This window comes from Musa acuminata, chromosome BXJ3-11 (assembly GCF_036884655.1).
Source record: "Musa acuminata AAA Group cultivar baxijiao chromosome BXJ3-11, Cavendish_Baxijiao_AAA, whole genome shotgun sequence".
In the NCBI taxonomy this organism is placed as follows: domain Eukaryota; kingdom Viridiplantae; phylum Streptophyta; class Magnoliopsida; order Zingiberales; family Musaceae; genus Musa; species Musa acuminata.
The window spans coordinates 5,339,233-5,351,825 of NC_088359.1; the positions used below are offsets into that span (position 1 = coordinate 5,339,233).

General features: G+C 39.1%; 1 protein-coding gene and 1 pseudogene across 2 annotated transcripts; both read left to right on the plus strand.

Annotated features, from left to right (window-relative positions):
• Positions 1-144: 144 nt before the first annotated feature.
• LOC135652269 (RNA demethylase ALKBH9B-like) lies at positions 145-6,885 on the plus strand. The gene is made up of 6 exons (XM_065173099.1): positions 145-417; positions 504-1,025; positions 5,020-5,105; positions 5,180-5,490; positions 5,894-5,965; positions 6,052-6,885. Exons 1-6 carry the CDS (start codon positions 267-269, stop codon positions 6,719-6,721), a joined length of 1,812 nt encoding a protein of 603 aa, XP_065029171.1. The 5' UTR covers positions 145-266; the 3' UTR covers positions 6,722-6,885.
• A 93-nt stretch (positions 6,886-6,978) lies between these two features.
• On the plus strand, positions 6,979-11,833 carry LOC103970558 (protein NRT1/ PTR FAMILY 5.2-like; annotated as a pseudogene). Its single transcript, XR_010502106.1, has 5 exons — positions 6,979-7,131; positions 7,257-8,132; positions 8,232-8,449; positions 10,284-10,852; positions 10,927-11,833. The product of XR_010502106.1 is annotated as a protein NRT1/ PTR FAMILY 5.2-like (transcript).
• Positions 11,834-12,593: the final 760 nt, after the last annotated feature.

Here is a 12,593-nt window from a genome sequence, read left to right on the forward strand (position 1 = left end):
AACCGTCCGATTTGGGCTGCCAAAGTATTGATACCATTATAACCGTACTAAACTGGTTTTTGATAAAAGGTTACATATAATCTTCATATAAGATCAGAATCAATAACATGATCAAAACCGTTGATCACAATTTGTGGCGATCAGATCCGGAGGCGTCTTTCTTCCGTCGACATCGTCGCTTCCGCCTGCTCTTCTCGGGCCGTGAGACTCGCCTTCATCCAATTCTCGCGCAAAACAACGAGAGAGAGAGAGAGAGAGAGTGGCTCATGGAGGACGATTCGTTCGTGCAAGAGTATGAGCCGTCGGAGCTGGAGATCGCCGCAGAGTTCCTCACCAATTGGCTACCTTTTCTCACCCGCGGCCTCTGCGACGGTTGCTCCGCCGCCCTCCGCAGCCGCATCCACTCCCTCCGCCCAGGTATCTCCTTCCGCTTACCATCCTCTCCTCTTGTTCCATCTTTCGGTTGTATGTTTTAAGATTTTAGGGTTCTTGTTGTTATTTAGGGTCGCCTGGCGAGGCCAAGGCGGAGGCCTCCGCCTCCACCATCGTGGAGGATCCGGCAGCTTCAGTTTCCGCCGGCGCGGATGAGCTGCTGAATCAACATGCCGGCATCCAACCAACGGAGTGGGATCCGGATCCGCCGGCATCGTCTGATTCACCCAGGGTTCGGATGTCTTGGGCCGACATGGCGCAGGAGGACGAACTCGAGGAGGCGGCGGAAGGGGAGGAAGATGCAGAGGCAGAGAGGAGGAGTTCGGTGGATGCAACGGGGGGAGAGTCGAAGGGAAAAGGGAACACCTTGAGAAAGGAGACAGGGTTGTCGAGGGAGCAGAGGGAGGAGATACGGTTTAAGAATGTCGTCAGAAAGAAGGATTTCATATGCCTGGAGAGGGTCAAAGGGAAGATTGTTAATATCCTCGATGGCCTCGAGCTGCATACAGGAGTTTTTAGTGCGGCAGAGCAGAAAAGGATTGTGGATTTTGTGTATGAGCTCCAAGGGAAGGGGAAAAATCATCAGTTGGGAGGTGAGTGTATAATTTGCTTTTTTTCTTTAGTTAATTGACTGTTTATATTATGTGATTAGAATGATTTTATGTTCATTTCTATGTTCAAAGACTGGATGGCCTTAATGAACCCTTGCTTATTTTAGTGATACTTGTTGGATATACTTATCTATATCCAGGAAACAATATTAGTAGCTTTCGAGTTCAGTAATCGCAGTGCCTGAACATTTATGCCAATTGATGGGTAGCACTGCTACCACATGACCGTACAGTTAAACTTCATCCAATTTATGAGCTTTCAGAACAGCTGATCTCTTCACAGATTATCTCATAGCTATTTTATGTCCCGTTATTGAAGCTTAAGTGATTACTATTTGCATGCGTTAAATGTTGTAAGTTGTTCTTAGATATGTTCAACATGGCATGTAGAAGTTTGAAAGGTGTCACTGCTGTTGCAATCTAATATAGATAGTGGCTTACACAACTAATGCTCAGAAGAAAAAGGAAAAGAAATGAATCTGAAATCGGCATTTAAGGGCTGTACAAGGCCTGTCTTTCTTATTCCAACTCTTAAAAGCCATAATTATGAAGGTCTAGTTCTTTCTGAAATGGGAATCAGGTTGTAAAAGTTTTGCGATTGATTGTGCAGTCCAGCCAACTATTCTCTTATTATTGTCTGGTTTCTGGAATGTATGCTGAGCTTTTTGCAAAATGCATTGGAAAATTGTTAATGTTTATCATAATCATTTAATGGATGGTTCACTCAAGATCTCATAAAAAATGGAAGATAAGCAATGTAATATCGCAGGGTAGCTCTAAGATGCGGGCATGGATGTCATCAGAAAGAATATCTTACCCTAATTCATTCAACCTTTTAATAAATAGATTCCAATTGGCAGTTTCTTAGACTTGTCAATCTAATAAGTACAAACATGCTAAACGTGTTTACCAACCATGGTTGATGCAACTCATTTGAGCAAACTGAACAATTGTATGTAAGATCTATGGTTATGGAGTTACAAGAGATTAATTGAAGGCCAAAACAAGAATTGGTTGTCTCTTAATATTCAAAACCTGCAATTACTTACAAGATCATAAGTTCCAACCTTTTGATCCTTGGTAAAATCAACAAGTGACCTTATTCTTGCTGTGAATCTTCTGCAAGATACTTGGAACTGTTGTCCAGTGCAAAGGATTGCAAGTTGCAACAAGGTTAAAAAATTACATATGGAGGTTCTTTTTGTGAAAAGTAGGAAGAACAAGTCAAAGATACTAGTTGAGATTTTTCAAAAAGTACACTAGCAGTTCTCATCACTTTTATCTGTACGATGCATTGAAAAGTTAGTTGCAGCTGCTAGGCGGTCTAGTTAGAAATACAAAAAGCCAAGTTAGACTTGATCAGGTGCTCAATATCTTGTGTTTGATTTTCAAGGAGTCAACTGGGTTCAAAGACATTCATAAAAGTTATGATAAGTTGATAACACAGAAAAATGAAAAAGTAAAATATGGAAAATAGATGATAAAAATAGACAAAGAAGATGTGAAACCAATGATGTTGTCATCCTAACATACCTTGAGCCACAGGACTAGAGCAAAATATGAACAATGGATGACAGAAATTACGAAAGTGCAGGACGGTTGATGCTATTATCCATCATTTCTTTGGTCGTGGGAGTTTTGTACATTTAGAGAAAAAGAAAAAACAAAGACACTGGAGGATCTGTGACAACTTATGGTGTCGGATGAGTCCTATTCCCCAAAATTTAAGTTATTGGGTCTCCAAATCGATTGATTCTGATCTATATTTGGATCATCGGTTCTGAATGTAAGATTTTTACAAAGTTGCAAAACTAACTCTCTCAAGTCTCAAATGAATATCTTGTATCAATGCATTTTGGAAAGAAGTCAAGAGATCTACTTATTTTACCAAACGGCCGTCAATTCTAAGAAAAGTTTTGGCTAAAATCAGCTTGAATTCAAGTTAAATCGATTGAGCACAGTCTAATTAAGAATTCCTTGCAACACTGCCATTTCCCAAGCATAAACATTTGATCTTGCTACCTTTGATCTTACAACTAACAATGAGTACCCCTACTTGCACCTTGTTCCTTTTTGTCTGTAAGAAGCCTCTCCAATTCCTTTTGGCAGTTTGAAGACAAGGTGTAGAAATGGTTTTCTGTAAGAGCTCCTTAGGCTTATGTAAGAATCTCAATATGATGGAATTTGATTAGATAGTGGTTTTCTGTCTTTTTTATTTAGGGTTAAGTGTTAGGATATTGGACCTCTTTGTATGTAGCTTGTTTTATAAGTTGATGTGATTATTGATTTTGTACAGGCTCTTTGGCCGTATATTCCTTCTTCCGCCCAAATCTTCTCAAGTCCTCACCCTTTGCACAAATGTTGTTGTACCAGTTGGTATTAAAGCGTGCTGTATGTATGTTCAATCATGATGGCCACTCAATATTTTTTTCAGGAAGAAAGGAAGAAGATTATGCATGAAATATATCTTGTGTTGCAAGGCAGGCATGAAAATATTAAAATGATCTTTTGACCAAAAGTGGAGCAACAGACAATGGAAGATCATGTTGCAGAGTAAACAGAGATCATGCAAAAAAGAAGGGCATTTTGTTTGTTGAGTGATCAAGTGACCAAAGCCAAGAACTCGGAGATCAAGAAGATATTGTCATTGCAAATTTTCCATCATCAATAGACCTCTTACCTACATTGACAAAATCCGATCTAGGAGCTTGCAGAAGCTTATTTGACCTACACTCCCTACTTTACTTTAGATATTGTTATGCTTGTCGAGCAAGGTTCAAAATTTATCTTTCATTAGCAACATGTGGAGATGACTCAAAGGAGAGAAGACTCTGCAACAGGCTTTTGATATCTAGATAACCTCTGCACAGCAGAATCAGTTGATGTGATTCAAGCCTCTAGGTTAGGCTGAAGTCTTGTTGTCTATGATAGAGCATTTGCATACATATCCGAAACTAACTATAATTTTCTTGAAGATTTTTTTGGCTTAATTTTGTACTATTTTTTTACACTGATCTAGATTGTCTATAATATATATGTGAAACCTGGAGATCTTTAAATTTGGGAATCCTAATATGATAGAATTTAATTAGATATTTGTTTTCCCTCTTCTGTAAGCTTAGAGTTTAAGTAATCAAGATCATAGGTCTCTTTTGTATTCAGCTTATATGATTAATTCATGTGATTATTGAGTTTCTAGGGCCTTTGGCCTAAATTTTTCTTCTTCTACATTCTCTCTTCTCTATTCCCCTTAGTCCTAATAATGTCTTGTCACATTAAGCTGCCTCAAGAATTTACAGAAGTCATTTACTAATGGTCCATATATTGATCGTCTTTCGTAATAAAAAACCTATTGCATATGCACAGTATATTGGAAGCTACAAATATAATTATAATTACGAGGCATTTGATGCGGGAGTATATTTGTCATTTGATACAATTTAGGTATAGTTAGGTCTTACTTGAGTCTAGATCGGATCAAGTTAATATCTACTCGATGCATCAGCCTCCAAGGATTTACCGAATGGCCACTGATGGATTTCACTCAATATTTCTTCATTTTGATCAATTTTTACGATGAGACATTCATGAAGACTTTGTATTTGCATTACCGACCATCGTTCAACGTGAATATCATCAAGGCTTGAATGATCTAAGTAGGAATGTCATTCGAGACAGGAAAAGTTCATTAGGGTCTCATATAAGATTACTTGAATCTGACCTGACTTTGATTAAAATGAACTATTTTCTAGTTTCTTGGTCTTTTTTTATTATCGAGAGTATCTAGTAAGCATCCAGTTATAGTAGTATTGCTGTTTATTAGTGCTATTTTAGGTCTAATTGGATTGACACATTCTTGGATTTTATCCTTGCATTGAAGCAGACTTCTGCCTGTCTTTTTATTGGAATTTTAATATGCATTTCTATTATATTAGGATAATCTCTGATACCATATCATGCTTGGTTATACATGCAGAACATACATATTCAGAACCACCAAAATGGATGTGTGGCAAAGGACGAGTGACCATTCAATTTGGATGCTGTTATAACTATTCTATGGTACTAAGCTTTTCAACCTTTGCACAAAAACTGTAAAGAAGATGCATGACGAACTAACAAAAGTTTGATTGTAGGATAAGAATGGAAATCCTCCAGGAATCCTGAAGAATGTTGTTGCTGACCCAGTTCCTCATCTTTTCAAGGTGATAATAAGAAGGCTGGTTCGTTGGCATGTAATTCCAAGAACATGTATTCCTGACAGTTGTATTGTCAACATCTATGAACTGGGAGACAGCATTCCACCTCATATTGACAGCCATGATTTTGTTCGACCATTCTGTACCGTGTCATTTCTTAGCGAGTGCAATATACTTTTTGGATCAAATTTACAGATTGCTGGGTCAGGCGAGTTTCCTGGCTCAGTCGCTATCCCCTTGCCTGTCGGGTAAGTTCGATAGGCTAACATCTTCGTCATTTTAATGTATATACGTCCATATTGCTGAATTTAAAGATGGATTACCTTTTTAGATGTCTTTGATTGACTACTATATCTACCCAGTTTACAAATGTCATTTCTGTTTATTTAACTAACCATAATGGGCGATGCATGTCAGTAACATCTGAATATTACTTTCTATACTAGAAATAAGAACCGATGCAGGTATCTATCTACTTCAGAGGTAGGTCTATCTGGATTGATGGAAATTGTTATGTTGCTAGAGATCTTGTACCGTAATATTGTAATTGTGAATTTACATCCCATGATCTTTATGACAAATTAGTTATGCTTGATCTTACAGAATCAGTTAACTTTGCCTGGCTGATGTTTTAATTTCTATCTTATTTAGGTCGGTACTTGTGTTGAATGGTAATGCAGCTGATGTTGCAAAGCATTGCATCCCAGCTGTCCCATCGAAAAGGTATGCTTCTTGTAACTTCTATAAATCATTCCTTATTTTCATGCCCATGGATCTGACGATGCTCATGTTTTTCCCCGAGATCACAGAATTTCCATTACCTTCAGAAAAATGGATGAGTCCAAGTGGCCAGTCGGGTTTCTACCTGCTGCAGATTTACAGAATATCCAACCACTAGAATACACTGCAGAAGCCAAGGGACACCCACGTCAGGATAAGAACAGCCAACCTGTAATCGAGAGTAAAAGCTTCAAGAAAGGAAAGAGAACTAAAGGAAGGCCAGGTGCGATGAAGCCTGGACCAAATTTTCAGGACAGGCAGCATCATTCCAATGATTCAGGCATTCATGCAAGGAGATCAAACCTGGATGGCCAGTCCCCCAGTAATAGCAGCAGTAATAGTTTCGGAAGGGGAAGCATCTCGGGGCAGAGGATTACTGAATCAAAATTCAGACCAGAATTCCAAGATTTCGAATCACATGAAGTTGTCCACTCGCCTACAGACTCAACAGCACACGTACAGCATGGAGAGGAAGAAACTGGTAATGTGGATAGAAGGGAACACGGCGGAAGGGTGGTACGGTTGGAACAACGACGAATCATCATCAGCAGCAGCGTGGAGGGAGGGGTTGAAGACCTGGCACCAGCGAATCGATTTTCAGACCTGCCTCGTGTTTCTCGGGTTCAGGTGCGATCCTTGAATAGCAGCAGCAGGCGAAAGGTTAGAATGAACTTGTCTGATGGTCAGTCAAGTTGCTGAACTTCTCCTACTCGTGGTTTAGATGGATTGGTTTGGTTTTTTGTGGCCTTCTATTTTGTGAAAGTATGACTTGACATTTTCTATTCATTATTGTAATCTAATGCTTGTGTTACAGGGACATTTAGTTTGGTCAAGGAAGAAATTTATATTGTCCTTTAACGAAATCCAGTTTTCGGCCAAAACCAATATAATTATATATCCAAAGTGATTTCACATCTATCTATCCCGCCAGAGTGATGTCAGTATTCCGATTATTTTGATGATCCCTCTTCGTCTTCGTCAATCCTTTGGTTTATCTCACGTTCACTGGTCCATTTTTCATTCGGGTGAATCTCACTGCTTCCTTCTGCTGGTTTCAAAGAGAAATTCTGCAATGAACTCTATTACCCCAAGAACATCTTCTCTCCCAGGTTTGTGTTTCTATCCCATTTAAACTCGAGAAAATTTCATGTTATCTGTGTTGTCATTGTTCTATCGTCGCAATTCATCAAATAGAATATGGATTCGTGAAGTTCACTAGTAAAGACATAAGCAGGTTGCAGAAGATTTATCTCTTGAATCTGAGAAGGCGAAGGAGTTCTCACAGGTAAAGACTGCTTTTTTACATCTCTTCATTTCCTCTTATTGAAATCTCAAAGTGGCTCTAATATCTTCTGTATCTAATTTAATTAGCCTAATTAATCAACCGTATGGTATCAAATATATGAGATGGACAGCGGGTGTCTGGTGGAGCCATGCTCATGCAGCTGCTTTTCCGTATGGTATCACTGCTTGTCACTGATGCTAGCAGTGGAGGCAGCATCTCCTCCTCGGTTGAAGAATGTATGTTTGGCCAGTGGTTGAACGCCTGTCATCGTAAGATAGCACCGTCCAACGATGAAGGGACAGAGAGCGCACTCCTCCACTTAGCAGCCGCCCACTGGAGTAGTGGAGGAGGCGTCGTTTGTCTCTCCCATTTTTTGCATGGCCGCCCTTTCTCGCAAGGAATCGAGTAAAGAGCGGTCACGTCAATCGGTCGCTGCTGGAGATGCCGATTGGCTGCTGCAAAAGGTTCACAGACAATTATTCTCTTCTAAAAAGTCTCTCCTTTTGCTCCCACTACGCGCGCGACCCCAACAGCACATCTCAAATTATTTACGATGAATTCTTAAAGAAAATCTTTATTTTTAGATTTTTTTGATGAGAAATACTCGACGCCCAATACATGATGTGACTGCTAAAAGATGAGGTCTATCTATCTATCTATCCATCTCTGTATGCGGTCGGCGACTCTTAACCTTCGGGCACACAGAAATGGAGAGCTCATCGAAGCTGGCACAGGACTACGCCCGGGATGGCTCGGTGGATCTCAAAGGCAACCCTGTGTCGAGGTCTCAGAGAGGTGGATGGTTTGCTTGCTACTTCATCGTCGGTAAGAAGTCTGATTTGATCTCCATCGTCGTCGAGGGCTTCCTTTCCCTTACCTACTCGATCGTAGTCACTGATGTGATGTACGTACGTATACACGCAGTGTACGACGCTGTGGAGAGGATGGCGTACCAGGGGATATCATCCAACCTGGTGCTGTACCTTACCAGGAATCTGCACCAAGGCACGCTGACCGCCGCCAACAATGTCACGTACTGGGTGGGAACTGGATACTTGATGCCCGTTCTGGGCGCTTATGTCGCGGACGCACATCTCGGACGATACTGGACCTTCGTCCTCTCCTCGGCCATCTATTTCCTGGTATGCATGCATATGTTCGCACACCTGTATCATCTATATGATTGCTTTGGCTGCTGTTGCTGCTGCTCTAAGGTGTCCAAGGTGACTAACATTATATATATATATATATATATATATATATATATATATATATATATATATATATATATATATATATATATATATATATATATATATATATATATATATATATATATATATATATATATATATAATAATAATAATAATAATAATAATAATAATAATAATAATAAATAATAATAATAAAAAAACTTTAAATCCTAATTATTTGGATCAGTTATATGAATTTTTTATCATCATTTATATCCATAAAAAAATCATATGCTTAATTAAGGTTAAAATATTTATATTTATATTTATAATTTCTATTGAAATAAGTTCTTTTTATCTCTCTTTGTACCACTAAATTAATTAATTTATTTTATTTCTAACTATTACATCTGTTAAGCACATAATCTTAAACGTTAAATATATAACTGTTTGACTTATTTAATTATATTTTTCAGTTGATTAATTTCAAAACTATTACTGATTCTAACTCTATTCACATCATGTTGGCTTTTTTTTCTTGGAATTTATTTTCAGGTGAAAGATCTTTTTTTTTTTTGTTGGTAGAATCGGAGTTTTTGGGAAGAACTCTCGGGTTCTCTCTTTATTGTATGGCTGATTGATTGCTCGTTTAATTGATAGCAATTTCTATTTTATCTTAAAGAAAAGATTAGTTTTAAGAGCCTTTAATCGGTAGCAATTTATATTTTCTCTTAAAGAAAAGATTAGTCTTAAGAGCCTTAGTGAGGTTAGAAGTCCTTTAAATTATCTATAATCTTCATATATAGGCCAATGGTCTTACAAATTGAGAGATCGAGTTAAGATATTTATAATTTTACTAGTGATTGTGATGAATAAAAATTCTTAGTTATTTTGTTTCTATTTTGTTCTCTTCGACCGTATGTTTTATATGACTAATTGAAACCCACTAACTTTCTAAAATAATTTTCAATATGACATCATTGTGTATTTTATTTTGAGAGCCACTGAATATTAGATTTAATAATTAGTGAAATTAGATCTAATCTTAATAATCTTTAACAAAGACGAATTTACAAATAAGAAATATAATACACACAATGTATATATATATATATATATATATATATATATATATATATATATATATATATATATAATGCATGAGAAAATTAATTATAAGTTTCAATATATCAATATATTTGTGGAATATCCTAATTTAATTATATATCTAAAATATATTAAAATTAAGATTGATTTATAAAGATACAATAAATATATTATTATTAACTTAAGTAAGTATTTTTTAATCAGTAATTCAAGTTCATTAAAATTAGCAAATCAGGACCAAATTTTTATAATTTATGCATGAATGAGGTAAAAATAAATCTAACTAACCAAACTGAAACCTAAACCGAATCCAGCCATAATTAAAATCAAAATTAACCTGATGATTAATTGGTTCAAAATCGAATCCGGTTTGATTTTAGTTCCTAGGTTTGGAAAATTAAAACCGTCAATTCTAATTTTGGTTGAAACCATACTTATAAATTAATTTTTATTATTTAAAAATAAATTTATAATTTTTTATATTTAAAAAATAATAATAAATAAAAAAATTAACCATCCGATCCCATTCCTATAACTGAAACCGTGGCGAGGCAAAAGATTAATTGAACAGTTATTGTAGCAGTTATTCCGTTAGGAAGAGACGACCGCACAACTCTCCATCCGCCGCTCCATAAGCGGCGGCTTCTGATCTCCTTTTGCCCTTTCTCTGCGACAGGGAATGTGCCTGCTAACGTTGGCCGTCTCCTTGCCATCGTTAAGACCGCCTCCTTGCACTCACCAGGGCGACGCTCCCAAGTGTTCGCCGGCCTCGGTGCTGCAGGTGGGTGTCTTCCTCGGTGCACTCTACGTGGTCGCATTTGGATCTGGAGGAACCAAGCCCAACATCTCCACCATCGGCGCCGACCAGTTCGATGAATTCGATCCCCGGGAGAGGGCTCACAAGATCTCCTTCTTCAACTGGTGGTTCTTCAGTTCCTTCCTCGGAACCCTCTTCGCAGGCATCGTCTTGGTGTTCATCCAGGACAACGTGGGCTGGCCCTTGGGATATGGAATCCCCACCATCGCCCTCCTCCTCTCCGTCTCCATCTTCTTGTCCGGCACTCGTTTCTACCGGCATAAGGTTCCTCAGGGCAGCCCGCTCACCAGGATGGCAAGAGTCATCGTGGCCGCCATCAGAAAATGGAATCTCCCCCTCCCCAAGAGTGCAGCAGAGCTCCATGAACTGGATCCCGAGGAGTACACGAGGAAGGGACAGTTTAGGATCCTTCCTTCGGATTCCTTGAGGTTAGTAGGCACGCTTGCAGTGTCTGTTATCCTATCTGATCCGCGTTCATTCTCGGTGGATGTCACGCATGCAGGCTTCTCAACAAAGCAGCGGTGAGAGTTGGCTCAACGTCGACGCCATGGATGCTGACCACTGTCACGGAAGTCGAGGAAACCAAACAGATGCTGCGGATGATCCCGATTTGGGTCGCGTGCTTCTTTCCATCCACCGTAGTCGCCCAGGTGAACACTCTGTTCGTGAAGCAGGGCACCACCCTGGACCGCCGAATCAATGTAGGTCGTCACCACCTCCAAATCCCTCCTGCCACCCTCGTGTCGTTCGTTCTCCATGCTCGTATCCGTCGTCGTCTACGACCGCTACTTCGTCAAGATCATGAGGAGTTGGACCAACAACCCCAGAGGAATAACTCTGCTTCAGCGAATCGGAACGGGCTTCCTCCTCCACATCATCACCATGCTGGTCGCGTCTCTCACCGAGAGCAGACGACTACGGGCGGCCAGAGACGACGTTCGGCTCACCATCTTCGGACTGATTCCTCAGTTCGTTCTCATGGGAGTAGCCGATTGTTTCATGGTGGTGGGGATGGTGGAGTTCTTCTACAGCCAAGCGCCTGAGAGCATGAAGAGTTTGGGGACTTCCTACTCGTTTGCCACCTATGGCGTCGGCAACATTCTCAGCAGCCTTCTGCTCATGGCCGTCTCTGACATTACCAAGAGGAATGGCAGGGAGGGATGGATCTCGAACAACCTCAATTCATCGCATCTGGATTTCTACTATGCATTGCTGGGAGTCCTCGGTTTCATCAACTTCGTCTTCTTCGTCTACGTCAGTAGGGTGTACGTGTACAAGGCCGAGGTGTACGAACAACAGGTGGAGGCATCGACGGAGCAGCATCGTGCAGCATGAAGACTCCACCGTGCATGTCAAGAGTCGGCTACCGTCGTGTACACAAAGCAGGAATGAATAGGAAGATTAATCAATGGACACGTGGAAACATCCTACTTCACCAATATCCTATATATATGGATTAAAATAAAATATATTTTTAGTTTTTATACTTCTATCAGTAAAAACAAATGTGTATGTAATATTAAATATCATAAAATTTTATAAAAAAAATTAAGAAACATATAAAACTATATATATATATATATATATATTAATTTTTAGCTTAAAATAAAATAATTTAAAGGTTAAACTATTCTCTTAATTTACTATCAAATTATATTCTATTTTATTAAGCTTTATATCTCAATGCGAGGTTACTCACTTTCCTTTCTCTTTTATTAAACTATTCTATTTTATTAAACTATTTTTGCTTTAAATCTTGTTTTAAGATATTCGTGATAGAAGATAAGATTTCCCAAACTTGATAGAAGATAAGATTTCCAGGAAATCTCTCTATTCTGTTTATTCTGTCGAGGGAAATCCTTCCTCCTAATCTGTATAAATAGGAGAGGGAACAGCTTAATATATTTAAGCTAAAGCTATTTCATTTCTACAATAAAACTTTTTCAATTATTGTTCTTATCTTCTATTCTTTTCTATCATGGTATCAGAGCAGTGAGAAAAGTGAAGCTTCGCTCTTGCCTTTGGCCAGCGACCAACGCCGCTGAGAAAAGCGAAGTTTCGCCCTTGCCTTCGGTCAGCGACCAACGTCGCTGCAACCACATTCCTGGAGAACGAAGGGCACGAAGGGCGGACGTAAGGAGAACAAAGGAACGCCTGTGCCCTCACAGC

Bases quoted from the DNA above. Each gene is read 5' to 3' on its own strand.
- LOC135652269 (XM_065173099.1), top strand. From the start codon at position 267: ATGGAGGACGATTCGTTCGTGCAAGAGTATGAGCCGTCGGAGCTGGAG. The intron at 418-503 runs GTATCTCCTTCC...GTTGTTATTTAG, and splicing joins CATCCACTCCCTCCGCCCAG to GGTCGCCTGGCGAGGCCAAG. The intron at 1,026-5,019 runs GTGAGTGTATAA...TTATACATGCAG, and splicing joins GAAAAATCATCAGTTGGGAG to AACATACATATTCAGAACCA.